This window comes from Paramormyrops kingsleyae, chromosome 1 (genome assembly GCF_048594095.1).
Source record: "Paramormyrops kingsleyae isolate MSU_618 chromosome 1, PKINGS_0.4, whole genome shotgun sequence".
In the NCBI taxonomy this organism is placed as follows: domain Eukaryota; kingdom Metazoa; phylum Chordata; class Actinopteri; order Osteoglossiformes; family Mormyridae; genus Paramormyrops; species Paramormyrops kingsleyae.
Genome location: NC_132797.1, coordinates 69,470,163 through 69,491,752, shown reverse-complemented (window position 1 = coordinate 69,491,752; position 21,590 = coordinate 69,470,163). Strand labels below are relative to the sequence as shown.

Genomic DNA, 21,590 nt, shown 5'->3' with positions numbered 1-21,590 from the left:
TTGCTCTGAATTGGTGGTATATTCCTGGAGTGCTACTTCTGGAACTTAGTGTTTCACTGCAGTATATTTCTTTGAGAACGGTCCTACTAAAATTCATACAGTTGCTTCCTTCGTCTTGTTATCTTTGGTAGCTTCTGCTAAATACGGCTAGTTGCCTTCACACAATTTAAGTTCGACTGGACGGCAAATGTTTTTCCTCATCAGTCATGCGGTGTCAGCAATGCAAAATAGCTGTGATCTACTACACTGCAGTACCAATGCCGAAAAAGAAGCATTTTTACTTCCAAGCCACCAATTTAGAGTATTCACTTTTGATCTAACACTGAGTAATAATCCATTAAGCTTTTGCAATAGCCTATATATTTTCAATTAACCTCTTAAAACGAAAATTTCTAAATGTTTTGGGAAAAAATACAATTTTATTAATAATAATGATTTAATTGGTATATGAGCCCTTAAATATATTGCAATTCATGACATATCACTGTTCATGCTACAGCCTCCACTCAAATTAAATGCAGAAATGAAATGAAATGAAAGAAATCTGTCATAACACAACTGCATGCAAAATTGTAGATCAGATATCATACCAGGGCATTTCTCGTATTTATAGAAAATAAACCCCAGGTGATAATCATAAGACTGATAATGATTTATTCTGTATGTTAATGTGTCATGTATTCAAAGATGTAGGAATGCATAAACCCAGACACACAAAAGCATATATTCTATGCCTGACCGTACAGTCTGCTTCCATGAAACACACTGAGAAGTGGCGCGGGGAGAAATGCCGGTGCAGCGGCTGCTAGGATATTGAAAAGCCTACAAACCGACAAAACCTGTATCCTTCTAACCTCTTCATAACGTCAGAAAGTGATATACTAGCGTAGTGCTGGGCCCAGTGGGCAAAAAAGTTAGAAGCACAACCATTAACGTTGCTTTAGTGTTGCACGACGTTTTTTTTTTTTTTTTTGGCTGCAAGGTTGAAACGCGTCTGGTTTGCCAACACGGACACTATACAATAACTTACCCCCCCCCCCCCCCGTTCCCCTACATTTAGTTACTGCACACATATAATTGCAGATGTCGCACCATTGCAATAAACAATGTGAAACAGAGCAGTCCTCGAGAAATAAATCAAGGCACTTAGGGCTTACCACTTGGGTTCTTGTTTTTCTTAAGACTCTTGCCACAAAGACACTGCAGCATATGCGTTCCTTTGCTGAAAATGTTCCAAAGAAACCACATTGATTTGGGGGATGAGCAATCCAGCAGCTTAGACACCCTGATAAAGAAGAGATCCTTGCGATTGCATAATAATACAATTGGATCAGTTCTCCTGGACAAGACTACCAATAGTACCATAGAAAAATATGTAATATTCCAATTCTCTGCGCTTTGTTCACGTGATAAAATATATTACAAGACTTCTCAACGAAGGTTATTTTTTTCCAGCTGTATATAAATTGTGGTACCACCCTAGGTAGTCAATAATACAAAATATACTTTATAAATAGCATGTGTCGGGCAGAAGAAGTGCAGCCAATAGACAAACAGAAGCAATGCGAAAAAAACATTAAAACGCATTGGATTTCCGAAGAAAAAGCATTGCTGTTAGTACATCACTCTAAGGAAGGGTGGAACTGCACAGCATCAAAAGCCAAGAAAGGTTTCATCCCAGGCAAAGACCGCAACGGTAGCCACAACGTAACATAACCACATCAAACCTGTTCGCTTCAAAGTCGATAGTCGAGGTTAATTTCCTATAACCTCCTTCTTCATTGTTTTAAAAAATCAACGTTTGATGGACAAAAAATGTATCATTCCTTTTAAAATCCAGATGGGTATCCGAATGCTTTCTTTTGCGCTATTCCCCCGCTTTCTGCTTTTCTTATTAGTAAAATCAGAGCGACGAAATCCCCGTTTCTTCCAAAAGTGCGCTGCGTCCGGGATACCATTTGCATGTATAAAGCTTTTTCCTTTAGATCTATGTATTAGAAAATAGATGTGGAGGAGGGGTTGAATTGAAAGATTGGCTTTCCATTACGTAAACACGTGGTTTGAGCACCGTCACAAATGAGACGCTTTGGCGTTACAGGGAGAGACAAAATATTGTCATAGATATGATGAATGAATGTGAGGTGTCGGTGCAGTGCATCATTTGTTTAATTCGGAGCGATATAATCGACATTCGTGAGACAGCAGATCAGTGATGATTTTCGTTCACGGCCAGCAATTTTTCACGCATCCAACACGGGGGGTTGGGGGGGACCGAACCGCACAGCACCGCAAACTGCTGCTGTTCAGAGACTCACCGCATCAAAACTGTGTCGAAGCACTAAGGTAATATGCTGATGTCAGGCGTTCCTCACTGCAATTCAACAAGTTTGCTTTCCATTTTTTTCTATTTTTAGCCTGCATTGACGGGGTATGTTCAGAATAGCCTACAGCATGTCTGCAATAGCGACGGATCTTTCCCCAGTGAAAGAAACATCCTTACAAGAGAGCTTTAGGGAGGAAAAAAGTGATAATATCTGCCAACACATTGTGTCTGTCGTACAGGTGTCTATATACGCCTTTTAGAAGAAAGTGCCTTTAGGTCAGGCCTGTATAGATTATGTGGTGTTCCTCTAGTAAAGTGCGCAAAACGTTTGATGCGCAAAACGTTTGATGAGCATGACAAACTAGACTCTGAAGAAAGATATGCATGTAACTGTGCAATATTATCCTAGTTAGTATAATGACGCCAACGTAAAAATAAATGTTATTCGCGTTTTAAAACGTTTTAAATGTTGGCTTACATTACATGCGGGTAAAAGTAGTGATTAGTCTACGAATGCCTTTTTTTCCTGCGTGTAATTTGGCCCTAGTGAGTAGCTTATCTATAATCATGTTCTATACTGCAGACCTAGATAAACATTTTATTAAAATGTGAAAATCCTACACATATTCTTGACATTTGTGAAGTCCCAAGTACCTCGTCTCCCACTGTTAATTGTGAGAAGGTTAATCTGAAGGTAAAACAAATCGCAGAACCTTCAGCAGTCTAGTACGATGTTTACCCTAGTTAATATATGGAGATTTTACTGGGACCAAGTCCTTACTTCCTAGTAGTCTTATTTCCCCTTACTGTTAGTCCTAGGGCTTAATATATACCCACTGGACGTGTTAAACCACTTAAATGGTAATGCCATATAATGGTGAGATATAAAGGAGTATTAAATGCTTGTTGGCATTAAATGAACATGCCCATGTAAGGCCATGAGCTGCTGCTATATTAGAATATCTATCCAAAACACTGACAAAAGGTTTCTGTTTTGTCATTATTTTCACTTACTACGTATATTATGTATCAAAGCTGTTACAGTTCTCAAACCTAATTTGGCTCAACCATAACTGGATTGGACGGTCAGGTGAAATCAGTTACAGTGTTTCTCACACCATTCCTTGGGGACCTCCAGGCGGTCCACGTCTTTGTTCTCTCCCAATTTCCTGGAAGTCGGGCTCTGGGGATCCCCGAGGGCGGGTTTGAGTAACACTGATCTAATGTATGTATATATACATAATGATCTAACTCCCCAAAGGTGACCAGACCTGCTTCTGTTGCTTAAGGCTGCTCTGTTCATGATCCGCTGCTCCACATCCACCAAGGCACTTTGCGGTTGTATTATTTATTCCGGATCATCACAATATTTGAGCAAAACCACAGAATTATTGGATTCTGAAGGCTGCCACTATTATTTGTTGTCTGTCGGCATTACTAAAAGCAGACTGTAAGATATTTAAAGGGATTCGTGAAATTAAAGTCCTAATGAGACAAACAGGAAATAAGAGGTGCATATTAAATATCCTGTTTTTTATGTACAACATGTTAATATGTAGTAAGGGTCTGTTTTGTATCAATGGAATATACAGTAGGCATACTTTCATATGGTAATGTGTTTTTTGTAATGGACTAGAGACGCTGCCGTGGAACTCTGCTATAAGACCTCTCCCAGGTTTTGGCGTAACCTAAATTGGCAGCCACATCTGGGAATAATGGCTGTCTTGTTAGTCACGGTAGATAGTACTGAGCACACCTTTGAGAATATGGGTTATTCCCTGCAAACCCCCCAAGATCAGAATCTCGAAAACAACTGTGCTCTGTGGCAGTCTTTTTTTTTTAGGATACTTCAGTATACTGTCACAGTATTTAGATACTTAAAAAAATGTTATAGACTTATATACATACACACACACACACATTTATATATTTATAGTACTTTGGTGGGTACATTGATTACAATTTAACTGATAGTATACACAGAGCTACTTCAATTGCGATATAAGTGGTTTAAAGTGCTTCAGTGACTCATGTGTTGCCTTGCAGCATTTGTGCTGTACACTCGCACCTCCAGGACTGAGGGTTCAGTTACTGTTCCTGGCTCTGCCTATGTGTTCTCCCCATATTCGTATCTGTATTTGGGGCTGGTGTGGCTCAATGGGTTAGGATGCCAAGTAATTGAATCATTGTAGCCGTGTGCCAGATTGCTCCAGGAACTGTCTGACCCTGTTTTCTCAAAAGAAAAAGAAGAAGAAAAAAAAATGGTGGTCATTTTGGATCAAACTGTCCACTAAATTAAAAATGTAAACGTTTCATCCAAGTAATATAGTATGAATGAACTTCTCCTTCTGGATGGTAAACATCTACAAGATGCAGAGACTGTTAATTATAATGGAGAATTTGATAGGTCACACTAGCACACAAACATGTGGTCAAATCAAGCAAACATACAAAAATAGTTCTCGCTCAATAAAACCCTGGACCACTGCTCCGAGTTTCCCTCTCACAAAGCAAAGACGTACTTTATGCCCCCAATGTTGATTAGAGAGGCTTGTTCCCTGACCACACTCCTCTCCTGAAACATCCACATCCTTCTCATATCTTGAATTCTCACAGTTCAAAGACAAACCATAAGGTGAATTGTCTCAGATGTCCATAGTGTGTATCTGCCATGAGATGGGCTCATATTTCATCCAGGGAGTCTCCTACCTTCTGCTTCCTAGGATGAGCTATAGACAAACTTCAATCCTGCAGAAGTGGTGTAATTAACAACAGACACAATAACCTTCAGAAAATCTGTATGTGAAAGATTTATCCACATCAATGCATAAAATAATCCACAAACCTATAAGCTCTCTTTATATCAGGGTCGTCTCATGGCTTGGAATTGTTACAGAAAATCTGGGAAGTTGTTCTGTCTCCCTGTTTGATTAAGACTCAAAACACCAGCTGTTGGTTTTACTTGAGCTGTATGGCAGCACATCACTGTACGGGCTGCATGTGCAGATTGTTTTAGCTCAACATTTTTAAGACATTGACAAAATTGTGTGATTCATATCTGTCACGCCCCGCTCCGTCCGCTCCCGATGTGTGCCACGCCCACCTCATTACCTCCTGTTTTGCCCTGATTGTTCTAACCTGTGGCTTGTTGTCCGTGGCTTGTCTAGTGTATTTAGTCCTTGTCAGAGTCAGTTATCCCCAGATCAGTCATTGTGTAGTGTCCGTTGGTGTCCGTGCTTGTACGTCTGCCTTCTATTAAACCCCGTTACCCTGACTACCTGGCTACGCTCGCCTGCTTCCTGCCTGCTCTACCCGCGAGCGTGACAGAATGACTGATCTCCGCGAAAGCACGAAGCAGCAGTCCGAGCACCACCGGCTCGGACTGCTGCAAACCTTCGTGTATTGGCAATCCCAGCCAGAGGTCCTGGAGGACCCGGTAGCCTTGGAGCTGGCTAGCCGGGGCCGGGACCTGCTCCAAGAGGAGCGCCCGCCCGGACAGCATTACCCGCTGACGAAAGCCCGGAAATGCCTCCGTCGGCTACAGCGCCGGCTCACCGAGCCGGGAGAGGACAAGCAGGAGGCGACTCCCTCGCTCTACCTGGGAGCCTGCTCTCTCCTCCCCGCCTGGGATGACACCGCCGCTATCCGCCTGACCAGCCTCCACCCGGAAAAGCCACCGCCGTTGGAGGCGTATTACTACCGGCTGGAGCGTCTGGGCGTCGGAGGTATCCGCGCCGTAAGAGACGCTATTCCCCGGGTCCCGAGAGCCCTTAAAGGGAAGGCGCCTACGCGCTCGGCACCCCTCCTGCCGCCTCCGGACCTGCATGTTCCGGATCCTGCTGCAGCCGCCGCGATGCCTGCGGCACCGCCTGCTGTAGCTTCCGCCGCTCTGCCCGCGGCACCGCTTGCTGCTGATGCCGCCGCTCTGCCCGCGGCACCGCTTGCTGCTGATGCCGCCGCTCTGCCCGCGGCACCACCTGCTGCTGCGGTTGCTGTCGCCGATCTGCCCGCGGCTGCGCTGCCTGCTGCCGCCGCCGATCTGCCCGCGGCTGCGCTGCCTGCTGCCGCCGCCGATCTGCCCGCGGCTGCGCTGCCTGCTGCCGCCGCCGATCTGCCCGCGGCTGCGCTGCCTGCTGCCGCCGCCGATCTGCCCGCGGCTGCGCTGTCTGCTGCCGCCGCCGATCTGCCTGCAGCACCGCTCGACCTGCCCGTCCTGCCTGTCTTCCCTGCTGCAGCTGCCGCCGCTCTGCCTACGGCACCGCCTGCTGTAGCTTCCGCCGCTTTGTCAGCGGCACCGCCTGTCCTGCCTGACCCGTCTGTCCCATCTGACCCGCCTGGCTTGCCTGCAGTCCCGGTGGCTGGCCGCGGGGAGGCTGCGCCCGCCGAGGCGCCCCCTGCTGGCCGCGTGGAGGCTGCGCCCGCCGAGGCGCCCCCTGCTGGCCGCGTGGAGGCTGCGCCCGCCGAGGCGCCCCCTGCTGGCCGCGTGGAGGCTGCGCCCGCCGAGGCGCCCCCTGCTGGCCGCGTGGAGGCGGCACCCGCCGAGGTGCCCCCTGCAGGCTGCGTGATGGCGGCGCCCCCTGCTGGCCGCGTGAAGGCTGCGCCCGCCGAGGCGGCCCCTGCTGGACGCGTGGAGGCTGCGCCCGCCGAGGCGCCCCCTGCTGGCCGCGTGGAGGCTGCGCCCGCCGAGGCGCCCCCTGCTGACCACGAGACGGCGGCGCTCGTCTTACCCGTTCTGCCGGCACCCGAACTACCTGTGTTGCCTGTCCTGCCGGCGCCTGAACTACCTGTTTTGCCTGTCCTGCCGGCGCTTGAACTGCCTGTCTCGCCCGTTCTGCCGGCACCTGAACTGCCTGTCTCGCCCGTTCTGCCGGCACCTGAACTGCCTGTCTCGCCCGTTCTGCCGGCACCTGAACTGCCCGTCTCGCCCGTTCTGCCGGCACCTGAACTGCCCGTCTCGCCCGTTCTGCCGGCACCTGAACTGCCCGTCTCGCCCGTTCTGCCGGCACCTGACCTGCCCGTCTCGCCCGTCCTGCCGGCTCTTGACCTGCCCGTCTTGCCTGTCCTGCCGGTGCCTGAACTGCCCGAGGTGGCCGCGGTTGCGCCCCCTGCTGGCCGTGTGATGGCGGCGCCCGCTGTGGCGCTCCCTGCTGGTCGCGTGCTGGCGGCGCCCGCCGAGGCGCCCCCTGCTGACCGGAAGCCCGAGGCGCCTGCCCAGGCGGCCCCTGCAGGTCGCACGCCTGCAGCTGCCTCCGTTCTACCTGAGGTGCACGCCGCGGTTGCGCCCCCTGTTGGCCACGTGCTGGTGGTGCCTGCTGCGGCGCCCCCTGTTGGCCACGTGCTGGTGGTGCCTGCTGCGGCGCCCCCTGTTGGCCACGTGCTGGTGGTGCCAGCAGCTGCGTCTGAGGTCCCGGTGCCGCCTCCGCCTGCACCCACACGCACCGAGGCGCCCCCTGCTGGACACATGCCCGCGGCCCTGCCTGAGGCCGCCTCTCCCGAACTGCCCGCGGCCCTGCCTGAGGCCGCTTCCCCAGTCCTGCCCGCAGCTCTGGCTGCCCCGCCTGAGGCCCTGACTCCCTCGCCATTACCCCGGCAAGGCCGATGCCCCCCAGGACCCCGACTCTCCGTCTCCAGCAAGGGACAAGGACATAGGCGTAGGACCCGGGTCCCGCCCTCCCTGCCCCCTGGCTCGCCCGTTCGGCCCCTGGCTGTGGCTCGGTGGCTGCCTGCGGGTCCTGCGCCTCGGGGTCGGCGGTCGCCGCCGGGTCCCCCCCTGGATCCTCGGTGCCGGTCCTCGGTCCCGCCTCCGGCTCCTTGTCGGCCGCCTCCGGGCCCCCCTGCTCCGGCTTGGCGTCGGACGGCGCCTTCGCCGGCTCCGGCTGCGCCTCCGCCTGCCGCGGCTTCCCCCTCCTGCCTGCCTTCCCTGGTGTTCCCTCCTGCTCCCTCCGTGTCCCCTCCGTCACTCCCTCGTCCCGTTCCCTTGGCCCCTGGGTGGTCCCCTCCTGCTCCCTTTTCCCTCTCCCCTGCGGCCCCTCCGGCCGCTGCCCGTCGCCCGCCTGGGTTCCTTCGGGCGCCCTTTGTTCCTCCTCCGTTCCCTCCTGGCCCTTTCGTTCCGCCTGTCTTTGTTCCTGGTCCCTCTGTTCCTCCTCTGTGCACTCCTGGCCCCTTCGTGTCGCCTGTGGGTGTCCCCTTTGTGTCTCCTTTTTCTCTCTGCCTGTCTGTGTTCCCCGTCCTCTGTCGCGTCCTGTCCTTCTTCTCGTCCTTGTTTCTGTTTTGTGTTTCGGTCCTGTTTCCCTGGTCTCGTTGATGGTTTTTGCTTTTTGTCTTTCAGGTCTTGTTCCCTCGTCCCGTCCGTCGCCTCCTCTCGGGCGCGCCCGGTGGGCGCGCCTTTGGGGGGGGGTTATGTCACGCCCCGCTCCGTCCGCTCCCGATGTGTGCCACGCCCACCTCATTACCTCCTGTTTTGCCCTGATTGTTCTAACCTGTGGCTTGTTGTCCGTGGCTTGTCTAGTGTATTTAGTCCTTGTCAGAGTCAGTTATCCCCAGATCAGTCATTGTGTAGTGTCCGTTGGTGTCCGTGCTTGTACGTCTGCCTTCTATTAAACCCCGTTACCCTGACTACCTGGCTACGCTCGCCTGCTTCCTGCCTGCTCTACCCGCGAGCGTGACAATATCCTTGCACTATTTAAAAATACACATAATTTAAGTTGGTCAGGTCAATATTTCAAAATATATTGAGAGTCATGTATACAGTATTTCAGTGAAACATGAAAAAACGTATGTACAAAACGTGACTTGTTTGTAAAATTACTGTAAATTTACAGAGCTAAACTTTGTTTGGATTGTCTGGAAAGACATTATTCTATTGTAAGATGATGCAGAACAATGTTCTGGGAGTAAATGTGAGGAAACATTGAAAAGAGTAGTATTTACTGAATTTCCGCATTGCAATGATACAGTATCATGGACAAACACTGGTCTGATGTAAACCCAAGCAAGCCCTGCAATAGTGCACTGTAGGATAATACTCTATTTGCTATTTGTACAGGTACATTGTGTATTTTTCCTACAGTTTTCACATTTTCCACCTTACCCTCCTATGAGATGTTCAGACACAAAAGAGAGCGAATCACGCTGCCAGGCACAGGATGGGAACCGGCAGCCGTCCAATCACAGACACTCACCCACCGAGCCACACAGCGTCCCCAAATGCTGCAGTATATCTGCCATTCTGCATAGCTCAGCCTTTTTATTGATCTGTTTGTGTGTAATCTAAACCCTTATTGTGCCCTGGACGATATCGTCTGACGGCTGTGTTAGGAATAATTAAAATATTCTGTAGTAGGAGCAGTTTCTCCCTTCCTGACCTGTTGGTAATGCCAGTGTAATATTAGAAAATCAGGTTCATATACATAATATAATCTGAATGATTTGACATTGGCTGAAAAAATTATTACTGTAAAACTGAATATAATATAAAGATGTATATTGTAGTATTTTGTAGTATTGTACTATTCTGATGTAGAAAGCTTTTGCAGGACAGGATACATTTTTGTGCAAACTGATTGCCTTTAGTTATGAAACTATGGTGGTTTCTTACGGTACAGTACTGTAGCCCCAGTAATGTAGTTCACAGACCTTCTGCCTTTTTCATAGCTGTATTATTGATGATTATTAGATTATCATCTAGGAATTAAGGCCAGATCACAAAGACAATTCATTTTCTTTAAGAGGAAGGAAAAATGTGTTACCCATGTACAAATTTCAAATCTCATACTCTGATTTTGAAAATCATCAAAACATTTTTGTTTCAATTATAGAATATGTCTCTATTTTCCAAAGCTTTTCGAAATGTTTTTAATACAATTATATATAAAAATGACCCTGGAGACTCATTAGTAGGTGCCATCCAAGTGTTGGTAGAGAAAGGAAGACGACCGCAGATATGGTAGATGGCTCGTTCCCTACAATTTAACACACTTTAAATAGCGTACTTTCACAGTTCGGCAGAGGAAAAAGTACAGCCATTTACCAAACAAGATATCAAAATACAATTCGCATGCTAGGGAGCAGAGGTGGGAAGGTTCAGACCCAAAAAGTTCAAATCCAGTCCACGTTTTTTTTTTTTCCCCTCAACCAACCAGCAGAGTACTCTGACTGACTCTTTATGCTCAACTGGTTGGTTGAAACAAAACCTTGGTCTGGATTTGTACTTTCTGGACCTGAACTTAACTCCTCTGTTAGGGAGTGAGGGTGTATAACAGCAATTGTTTCCTGTACATCCTCCAATTTCCAAAGATGAATAATGATGGGTCCCATGCTCTATAATTTTCTCAATATGGAAACTTGTCAACCCATGTGACAGAGTTAGAGGTAAAATATCTATCTAATATTTCTTTTTCTTATGTGTCCTGTCTGTATAGCATTGACTGGTTATATTTTGTCACTCTTGTGGTTCCTAATCAGGCTTTGATTAAACTTAACATGCTTTCTACTCTTTATAATATAGTAATCACCATTTCAGCAAAACTGAAACTCAAACTGAAATTCTAAATTTTTTCATTATAAAGTGAGTTTATTTTTCCCTTTTTTTTTTAACAGACAATGCAGGTCCTTTATTTGTATGGATACTTGCCTGCAAAGAAACTGCAAAACCCACACACGAGCATGCATGCACTATTATCTTATTCAATTTTGAAGGAGAAACTACTTAATTACATTTGCAGTATATTTTCCTTAAAGTAGGAATGATTCCCTCAGAACAGGTCAGACAGTGAGCAGGTGCACTATGCAAACGGAGCGTTCACATGAATTCCTATGATCTATTAAATACTTTTCCTTGGCTGGTTGCGCAGATTGGATTAAAAATGCAGTGAGACTTACCTTTGCTGGCTATGGTGACCTGAAGCTCAGCACTTCTGCAATGAACACACTGAGAGAAAAGCTGTGAGGAAAGACAGACACTGCTTGGCTTTATATGTTCCAGCACAAATATTATTCACTAACAATATTCCCATGTATAATTTGGCCTTCAAAAAAACTCCAAACTAATTTTATTTAACATGCTCTGCAATGTAAAGAACTATGTTCTGGAATTAAGACTGGATTTGAATAAAACTACTGTCAGCACAAAATGATTGCTATTGTGTATATATAATCTTACTATATAAAAGAATACACGCAGAGCTGATGAGAATATGAACAGATAACAAAGAAATTGAACAAGAGAAAAGAAGCAGCTTCTGTCTATTTACAGCTGCAACCCCTAGAGAAAAAGAGTGCTATGCTTTCATCATCGATGGTGCTACATTCTGATGAGAGAAAATCCATCCATATATCTTCCAATTATTTATCCAGTATAGGGTCACAGAGACCCTGGAGCCTATTCTAGGAAGTATACGGTAATAGCTTGAGGAATACGCTGGACGGGATGGCAGTCCATTGCACGGTGCCCATGTATACTCAGACATTATAAACAATTCATAGGTGCTAAATTACCTAACCCCATGTTTTTGGCCTGCAGATGGAAACCAGATGACCAGAGGAGACCCTTGGAGAACATTAAAAAAAAAGTGACGGTTGATTTTGATTCCTCAGCCCTGGAAGTGTGAGATAGACGTGCTACCCACAGAGCCAGCCGTGAGAGAAAATGCCATTGCATAACAGATGTGACCTTAGATGAGATAAATATACTTGCATCCGTACTTATCCATGGAAGAGCATACATCCATCCTTTTCATTTCATACTTTGTTTTGTCCAGATTCTGCATCAGCCTCATTACTGTCACCTGCCTTTAGTCATGGACATCAGCACAGCAGGACTCTGGGAGATTCAAGAGATTTTATATATATATGTGGGAATTATTCATTTACGATTGGGATTTGGGAGTTTATTGAATGTAATGTGTGCCTGTGCTTGTCCCACGTGTACACATGGAACTGATTCCTGTTCAAGCTTTCGTTTTCCGGATTAATAATTTCCTCCTACAGTGCAAGACTGTAGCCGTTTGTGTGTGTGTCAGCTGACCATCCACGTTCCTGCGTCTTACTTGGGTAATGTTACCCCAAGGGGCTTTTGTCCTTTAATACTGAATGCTCACTTCCATTTATCACTGACCCGTGTGAAATTGCATGCTTTTGATAAAGCTGAGTTTGGGGGAGGGACTTTTAATTGTTAATCCCCGATTGAGTGAATATAATGTAAGAAATGTGAAAACTACACAAGTAAAACTACTACTAATTTACAGTACACATAATTTTGTGTGCGTATGACGTAAGCTCTCCATATCCCCAAGGCGTCCACTGTGGGATCTGTAGGATTTTATTACATTACTGTGTAACACCACAGCTACAGCGTGCGTTATTAGGGTACTGCCCAGTCCACACCTGTTGTTCAAATGACAAGGTGCTATGCTACATAAATACACTTGCAGCAACCATAGGACTGAGCAATCAGGATGCCAAAAGGCCAGACAATCCATAACGTTCAGTATTATCTTCTGAATCCTGATCTCATTATCTTGTGGTGCCTGACTGACTGTGAACAAACATCACCTATTGTCTTAAGTTCTGTTAAAAGCTCTGTAACTAACACAAGTTAAGAGGAGATGTTTCAGAAGACTGTGCATAAGATCTACAGCACCAGGAACATCATCTGAAAATAATCTCCTTCTTCCCAATGAGAATACCTCTAGTTCATTATTTTAAGGATGAAACAAAGAAATCTCACATAACATTGTTACCATTAGACCAACACCAAGCTGATACCTCTCCTGTGTGTAAAGATTCTCGACCCTTCTTTAATTTTAACTTTTAATTTGGGTGGTAACCAACAATCAGGTTTAATATATCCAAATGTTAACAAAGATATAAACATAACATAAAATAACAAAAGAAAAAATAAAATAAGCATGTATTTTAATTTACATGGTATTTCATGTCCTTTATTAGTTTAGATTTATTCTTAAAAATTCATATAGTGTTTTCAGCACCTTGTTTTGTACGCGTTCTGGGACATGCGCCTGCCTCGCAACCCCTCCAGTCTCGTATGCCCTTCGCCTTCCGGCACCTTCTGACTTACAAATTAAGCACTGCTTATAAGGACTGTTCAGAAAAACATATGAATAGCTATTCATCTTTAGCCTATTATGAAAGCAAGTGTTCTATGAAAAACGTAATTAGGAACTAAACCCATAATATCCAATACTTGATATCCCCTGAGATCCTGACCGGGATAGCCATTGGAAGATGACTGGATGGATATATCATATCCCAACAACACTGCACTTTACAAAAATGACATAAGTTCTGCAGGTTATTATCAGCTATTGTCTTCATGCACAGCAGCAATAGCATGACATTTTTTTTTAGAATACTAGGTATTTTTGCAACCTTTATAATAAAATATTTGGACTACCTGTCAGGGCAATTGTCATACTTCAGCAGGCAATTCAAAATAAATAATACTGTAGTAATGAAAACAGACCATGCAATCCTTCATGATAGTTCTGCATAAGGATAATTATTTTGATACTGTATCCTATAGGATCATTATCTGTATTAAATACTGAGATAATAATTACTATATAATACAAATTCATTATCACTTAACCAATGCTACATATTAGCTACACTTGAGAGTTGTTACCTTCGTCATTTCACGGAAACATTAAACAGATCGCCATCATCTGACATGTGAGCCATCATCCTCATAGAAGGACCTGTTGTATTGAACAGAGTGGAAGCATGAGGATATTAATTTCATCTTAGCTTCTGTATGGTTTTCATGGAGAGGGTCCTAACATGATTACACATAATTAATTTAGCATTATCAAAAAAAAGCTTTAAAGTGACCTGCCTTGTACCTTGTGCTGCCTGGGACATGCTATCCCCCACCCCCCCGACAGGATAAGCGGTTAGAATATGGATGAATGGATTAATTATTTATAATGAAAATGAATTGCAAATAGGAATAAATAAGCAATATGGTTTAAGGATCAAACGCTGCTGCTTGTATTTACAGTGTATGCTATTAGACGGTTTCAACAGTTTACGAAAAAAAAAATAAGCATTGATAAGCAACAACAGAAAAATTGTAGATAACCGTGAATTATTTTTGTTACTTAGTCTTTTATCTTTGTAGAAAGAGCGCAATATCTGTCAAAGCCATTGATGGGTGAGTAATGTCTACTGTTGATGCTTGCACAAACTCGGGTGAAGGATTCACGCGCAAGCCGTGGTCAGGCTTTTTGGCTGAAAGGAAACGCAGCACACCAATCAGCTTATGGGAATGAGGGGAAAGTGGTGAAATGTGACGGTAGCGCTGGGCGATGCGGTTCAAAAACAGTATCTTGATATTTTAGGTCAGTATTCGATATTTGATATATATCGATATTATTAAAATATCACATATGATGAAAAACAAATCATCTTAGAAAAAATAGAAATTGATTAAAAATATCCAAGTACCTGATATGTAAACAAATATTGTTAGTATTTAACAAATCGAATGTTCCGGTAAATTAACAAATTGTATAACCCGATCCTCGATCCGTACCACCTGCCTGATTTGTATCTCACACGTCTGCGCACGCACAGCATTTTTGAGCATGCGTACACCACATTGCATTAACAGGTGTTCCGGGCAATTCGGTTTCCCTATGTTTCCCCTGTCGCGCGCTGATTTGTACACGGTTTCGCTGTTGTTTTCATGTCTTTTTACAAAGCTCTTGAGGTAAACAAGCCATATATTTTAAAACATCACATGTTTTTTGTTTTTACAGATAATAAATTAAAGTATTTCATTCGCTGGATAGAGATATTTCTTGATGAAAACGGTATAGTATTGCTTATAAGACTATATTATGCGTGACGATCTACTGTATTCACATGTAATAATGTACCTGAGTGATTTTCAGACATCTCACATACATATTTGCCTAAATATTAGGAGAAACATTATTTCCTGACATCCAGGATATTTGGTTCCCCCCTGTTAAAACAGGTATACAGCAACTCTGGGCCTCGGAACTAATAACAATACAGTATTCACATGTAATAATGTACTTGAGTGATTTTCAGACATTTCACATACCTCTTTGCTTTAATATTAGGGGAAACATTATTTCCTGATAGACAGGGGAAACATAGGGAAACCGAATTGCCCGGAACACCTGCACTGGCTGTGCTTGCATCACGTTATTTTTTGTTATTTCTTCCTTACTTAATTGAGGTTCCAGTCACTGCTAACATTGTATGCTGCAATACATTAGTCAATACGACATCTCCATATCAGTTTCATAAAAGTAGGGGTGTCTGTATTTTTGCTGTATTAAAAATAAAACCTTCAGGAATACCAGGGTAATACCATCATAATACCCAAGCCTACCTACTATGTCAAATGATTTCACCCTCAGGGTAAAATGGAGTGTGGAATCCTTATCTGAGGCAATTCTGTTGCAAAACCATGTCTGTGTCCGAATTCAGAGGTTGCTTAATTCCTTCGAAAGACGCGATCTTCAATGGTGTAGCCTTTGTAGGCTGTGCTTTTCGAAGGTCAAACAGATAATGTTGTCAAATGGGACAGTCTGGCCTACGGATAATTTCCTCTTTACTTCACCAGCTGTTCCTGTCCTTACCAATGAGACTTGTGGCCTGCCTGGGACACACCCACATTACCTGTGTGCAATGAATCTCGGGATACGTTGGGCTACGAAGGATCCATCAGGTGCGTCCTTCATGGAGCAAAAAAAGATGGCCGCATTTCTAGACTACATTTGAAGGAGCCTTCGAAATGGGGCAGCCATGTCGCACCGCTGTAAAGCATTCGGTCTTCAAATGCAGCCTTAGAAGGATGCAGCCCCTGAATTCAGATGCAGCCCTTTTTTGAGTAGCACCAGGGCTTGTCTCCAGTCAACAAACTGACCAAGCTGGCCCATGCTGTAGTTGCATGACACACGAAAACCCATTACCTGACTTATTGTTAGAGTCATCTTTCCCCCCCCCCAAATCCTGCATCACATTAATTTTGTCATCCTAAAAAAATAATTGCATACATGTTTGGATACAGAAAGGTGGGATAGACACATTACTAACTAACAGTACCTAAAAGTATTTTGAGTATGTAATAATGATTTGGCTCACTTCAGCTTTATAAAATACTAGTGATTGGTCAAAACTGAATGGAACGTGGCTTTTATTTTGAAAAATATCATAGCTGGGTCTGTGTCTGGGCCAGTCCAATGCTGGTGGTCCTTAAGTGAACTTTTGCTCCACTTCAGTCTGAATATCTGGGCTGGTAGCTGGGCCGGTCTGGGTACATACAAAGATAGTGTGGTAAAAGCTTGAATTCATACTGTATTTATGGGTAGTTTGTTCAGTATAAACACAGTCATCCTGCAAAAAACATCATTTAACATATATAGCACATATAATGCAAATTATAATAGCACCAACCCCAAAGCTATTGTGCAGGGATTTTTACCATAATCAAGCATTCCCAATTAAAAAAATAATCAAGATTAACTACGTGAACCTCAGGAATTTATGGCAGAGGATTAAGAAAGCTTTAAGTTTATACCTAAGAGCTGACAGCAGGCATTTAGACATATGTACTTTTTATAAACCATTTACTAAACTAGAATTTTTCCTTAATCTCAAGTGGTTCTTTACACCACACATTACAAATTTACTATATTCTCATTAATTGAACCATTTTGTTATTTTCATATGTGTATTGATCGATTTGATGTGTTTGTTACCAGAGAAACCTTTGAGCTCTGTAGTATCATAAATACATGTATTGCATTACATTGACATATGCCAATGTAAATGTAATTAATATGATTTTATATTACAGCAAATCTAGTATGTTCAGATCGCAACAAAGAACACTGAATGATAAGCATGACAATAAGCATTTCTCTATGCAAAAATGATGATATGAATGAAAAAATGAATTTGCCCTTGTAGAGAAGCTATACACAGAACTAGGGACTGGAGACTGGAGCCCGCAGTTGCACTGCAGTGTTACCAAGCAGTAACAGACTCCAAAGCATGACCTTTCTAGAAATGAGCTCTTCATAGCTACATCGCTCAAAGGCAAGCAGCTGTGTGATGTTGGATTTGGCTCCTATGCCTGGGAAAGAAAATGTGTGGCAAACGAACGCTGGACAAGGTTTCCTGTAAGGGGGTAAGAAATTTGTAAGGATTTCTGTAATGAAATAAGCAGCAAAAACAAATGAAATTCATTCATATATACTTCTAAACCGCTTGTTCTCTGCAGGGTTACGGGGGTCCAGAGCCTATACTGGAAACAATGGGTGCAAGGCAGGGAATAACGCCGGGTGGGGCGCACACACCCCTGGCAATTGCAGTTTATCGTGGCATGTTTTTAGACTGGGGGGGGGGGGGGGGGAACCTGTGATGACACAGGGAGGACATGCAAGCTTTTCACATATAGATGCGGAGCAAAGAATCAAATCAGTACGAGCTGATGGCGACCATGCTCACCACTGGTCCACCACGGCACCCCATCCATCTTCTGTACCCACCTGCCTGAAGCCCGTCCACAGGTGCATTAACCCAGGATGGGGTGCCAACCCATCGCAGGGCACACTCACACACCACTCACTCACACCCACAGCTAGACAATTTGGCAGCTCCAGTTCAGCTTAGGCACCTCTGCATGCCGCAACACAAAATTACCTAAATTAATTGTTAAATAACACAAACTGTATTAAAAACTATTTTCTCTAATGGAAAACAGGGGAAATCATTGAATTCTTAGCTTTGTTGCACATATTTCAAACCACATAGACCACCAAAGCTAGTCCCAGTAGACTGCCGCCACAGACCAAAAGTCCCTCCAGAACTCTGTAGTTTCCACCTCATTCATGTTTCCTCCCCTGTGCTATAGCCATACACAGAAGGTATGTTTTTTGGCCCTGAGAAATGGCCCCTCAATCTTGGACTGATTCTATTTTCTAACCTGGACAAGCACCAAAGCCAGGCCAATTCAATGTACCATGCATTCAAGAATTTGTTTTGAAACTGATTTGAAAATCTGATTGTTACTACTCTAATAAAGTCAATTCTCAAGCTGCTTTTCATATTCTTGTATTTTTTTAATCTGCATGCTATATTTATATATCTTTAGCTATTGGTGTGAATAGAGACATAATAAGTTTATATTAAAAAGCACATTTTGTTTTTTTGCTGATGATGCATGATGGTATATAGTACAAATATTGCATTTCAGCATCTAACACATAAACACAGGTGATGTGGTTGCTCAGTCTTTCACACTGTACCCTCATATCCCAGGGGTTGTAGGTTCGAATCTCGCTCCTGTCTGTATGTATGTGGAGTTTACACATTCTCCCTGTGTTCTATGGTTTTCCTCCACAGTCTAAAACATTCCAAATCATACATCACTGCTGGTTCTACTAAAAAGCCTACTGTATAGTGTATGTGAGTACATGCTATGCAATGGATTGATATCCAAGCCGGATACATGGCTATGGTAATGTGAATGGGTGAAGGGAAATATGAAGTAATACCACACAAAATTACCATATTTACTGATTATAGGTTTGTGATGATTAAGGTATACTCCTTTATAGTACTCTAATTGTACGAATCTGGAAAAAGTGTCTACATAACAAATACTGTACATGCTGACCAATAAAAGCCTATTTATTTAATGCATTATTATTTTAGCAGTAGAGGTGGATAGTTCAGGTCCAAAAAGTAAAAATTCAGACTGAGATTTTGTTTCAGCCAATCAGTTCAGTATAAAGAGTCTCAGAGTATGCAACTGGTTGGTTGAAACAAAATCTTGGTCTGGATTTTTGCTTTCTGGACCTGAACTATCCACTTCTGTTTAGCAGTGTAGTGCTGTTGCTTTTAGAACTGAGAAATTAATGATCTGGGCAATGAAGTGTTATTCCTATTGATAAAACATTGATAAAACATTTCTCTAATGATTGAGTGTATTATTGTGCTAGACTGACCTTGTAGTTTATGCAATGTGTGGCCCTACGGTAGGACTGCCTGTGATTAGAAGGTCACTGGTTCAAATCCCATGGTCATCAGAGTAATTTCACCACTAAGTCCGTGAGCACGGCTCTTATCCCCAATTGCACCAGTGAACTGCTTTGCTTGAAAGTGTCTGGCAAATATATGTAGTATAAAAATGGTACTAAAACTACATTTTTAATATTACCACTAGATGTCACTAATGTGCACAATTTTAAGAGTACGTTTTTTTGACATTTAGGATTTTGTTGTATTATCACTGCAGCAGTACGCAACATCACTTTGTGCTGGCTGAAGTCACTTGCACAGATGTATAGTTAAAAGCAAGTAAAAATATCAATTATTCATGAACATCTTTCCTTCTATTGTGTAAACTAATTTTGTGATTTATAATGTTATTAAGATTACTAATCACAATGATGGCATAATTGGATTTGGTTACCCATATGACTGCATTTTCTGGAAAACTATATGCTTGGATCCAATGGAACCTTTGTGTATAGACATTGAAAACAATTAATATCCTATATTGTTTAAAAGCAAAATACTCAGTACCCTTCTTTGGGACTGTGCTCTATTATGTATTGCATAGAGGTATATGTTTGTTTATATAACTTACATACTGATGGTATTTTAATGCAATGCCTTTTTCCATTTCTAGTGTCATCTAATGTTTTTTCTCAATATTTCCATTGTCTGCAGGCCGGCTTCTGAATAGTTTCTGAAGAATTGCAAAACTAGCAGCAGAATTGTTTAATCAAGCACTAGTTATTGCAGTAATACAGGCCTTTTTAGACTTTGAGCGTCACAAAAAAATCCTCATTCAGTTCCTGCAGGCTCATTTCACTATATTAGTGAGCCGTTCACAGGGCGTCTCAGAGCTGGTTGCAGAGCATGTCATGCCCACGTGGAATTGCTCAAAAATAACTGTGACCTTGCAACAAGACAGACAATCATTTTATATGAGGACAAATGCTGTCTTAAAGCCATAGTCAAAAATATAACAGCATAATCAAAACTGCTACTACACACTATCTAAAAATGAAAGCAATTTTTCAGTCATGCTTACGTTTTTAGTAAATAAATCGGCCTGTATCATTATAGTTTTCTTAAATATCAATATCCTGATCAACTGACCAAGCCCAGTTAAAGTTTATTGTGAGATTTATGTGAGATTTATAAAAGTATTTTCTACTTTTTCATGTCATATATAATACTTAGTTATACGTTATTGCATGATAATACTTGGTATGCTTACCGGATTATCATAAATTTGTTTTTAATTAATGTGACGGCCATACCATATTTCATGCATAGTATCTTAAGATTCTATGAATGACAGTAAGCGTACAGTTCATATTATGAGAGGGATTGATCATTATCACATAAATATACCTTGACTGCAAACTGGGAAAATTTAGACCATTCCTCCAACACAACTTCCCACACTGAAAGATCGACAAATAACTACAATACTTCACATCTAAACTACTGTTCACTCTCAAATGCAGCAACAGTACCTCCTCAATACTTAAGCAATGTTCACTTTTTCCTATAGACATATAGCACAGTATTTAAGGTAGCACTTACCGTTAGATGCATCCACATTGACAATTCTTTAGCCCAGCAAGCAGAGCCAGGAATGTGGTCCAGGAAATGGGGTAAAAGAAGCAGAACTGGTGAGGTGGTCCTCCCCTCCTTTGGGGAGCAGCACAGAGGGAGAGCGTGAAGGTTGCCTTTGCAGTGCAGCCCAACACGAAAATGGAGTATAAGTGCACAGGGATGTGACAGGCCCCTGAAATAACTAGGCCGTTTAAGTGAACTTGCCTGCAGTCGCAGCTTAGCCGTGACGTTTCAGGACTGTCCTCCTCGCCGCTCTGTTGGCGATCAACTAGCACGTCCTTGAAAGGCAAAAGCACCACCATAGCAACAATACCAATGGCTGCAATCTCAGTAAATGTAGCACAATGAAGAATGGAACACTTTGCTAAAGTATGACTGTGGAGAGGATGTGAAAATGGCCAAAGGCATTCAGAAGAAATACAAATACATACATGACATACATTAAATAACGAGAACAACAGATATCATTTATAACACATACTAAAATATTAAAGACGTATAGCGATATCTTATTTGCAGCCTTATAATGAAAAGGCTGAAGGTCATCAACTTCATGAAAAGGTAGTCAGTACTCAGGTATTCAGTATTCAGCTACATTTCATAAAGTATC

At 43.5% G+C, this 21,590-nt stretch overlaps 1 protein-coding gene and 1 long non-coding RNA gene across 6 annotated transcripts in view; one reads left to right on the top strand and one right to left on the bottom strand.

Moving 5' to 3' along the window:
• The window catches only part of fgf14 (fibroblast growth factor 14), a 131,317-nt gene extending 110,010 nt beyond the window's left edge, over nucleotides 1–21,307 (bottom strand). Inside the window, exons 1-3 of one of the 5 annotated variants that reach the window (XM_023815624.2) lie at nucleotides 21,185–21,307; nucleotides 20,948–21,055; nucleotides 11,204–11,264 (exon numbers count right to left, since the gene is read on the bottom strand). In XM_023815624.2, the coding sequence (XP_023671392.1) occupies nucleotides 11,204–11,264; nucleotides 20,948–20,965 (79 nt within the window). In that variant the 5' untranslated portion in view covers nucleotides 20,966–21,055; nucleotides 21,185–21,307. Of the gene's footprint in view, nucleotides 1–1,157; nucleotides 2,092–11,203; nucleotides 11,265–20,947; nucleotides 21,157–21,184 lie in introns of those variants that run through there. The other 4 variants (XM_072697607.1, XM_023815714.2, XM_023815791.2 and 1 more) reach the window with 4 other exon arrangements.
• LOC111846085 (uncharacterized) lies at nucleotides 2,025–12,564 on the top strand. The gene is made up of 2 exons (XR_002838819.2): nucleotides 2,025–2,343; nucleotides 11,844–12,564. It is a non-coding gene; the product is annotated as an uncharacterized lncRNA (long non-coding RNA).
• Nucleotides 21,308–21,590: the final 283 nt, after the last annotated feature.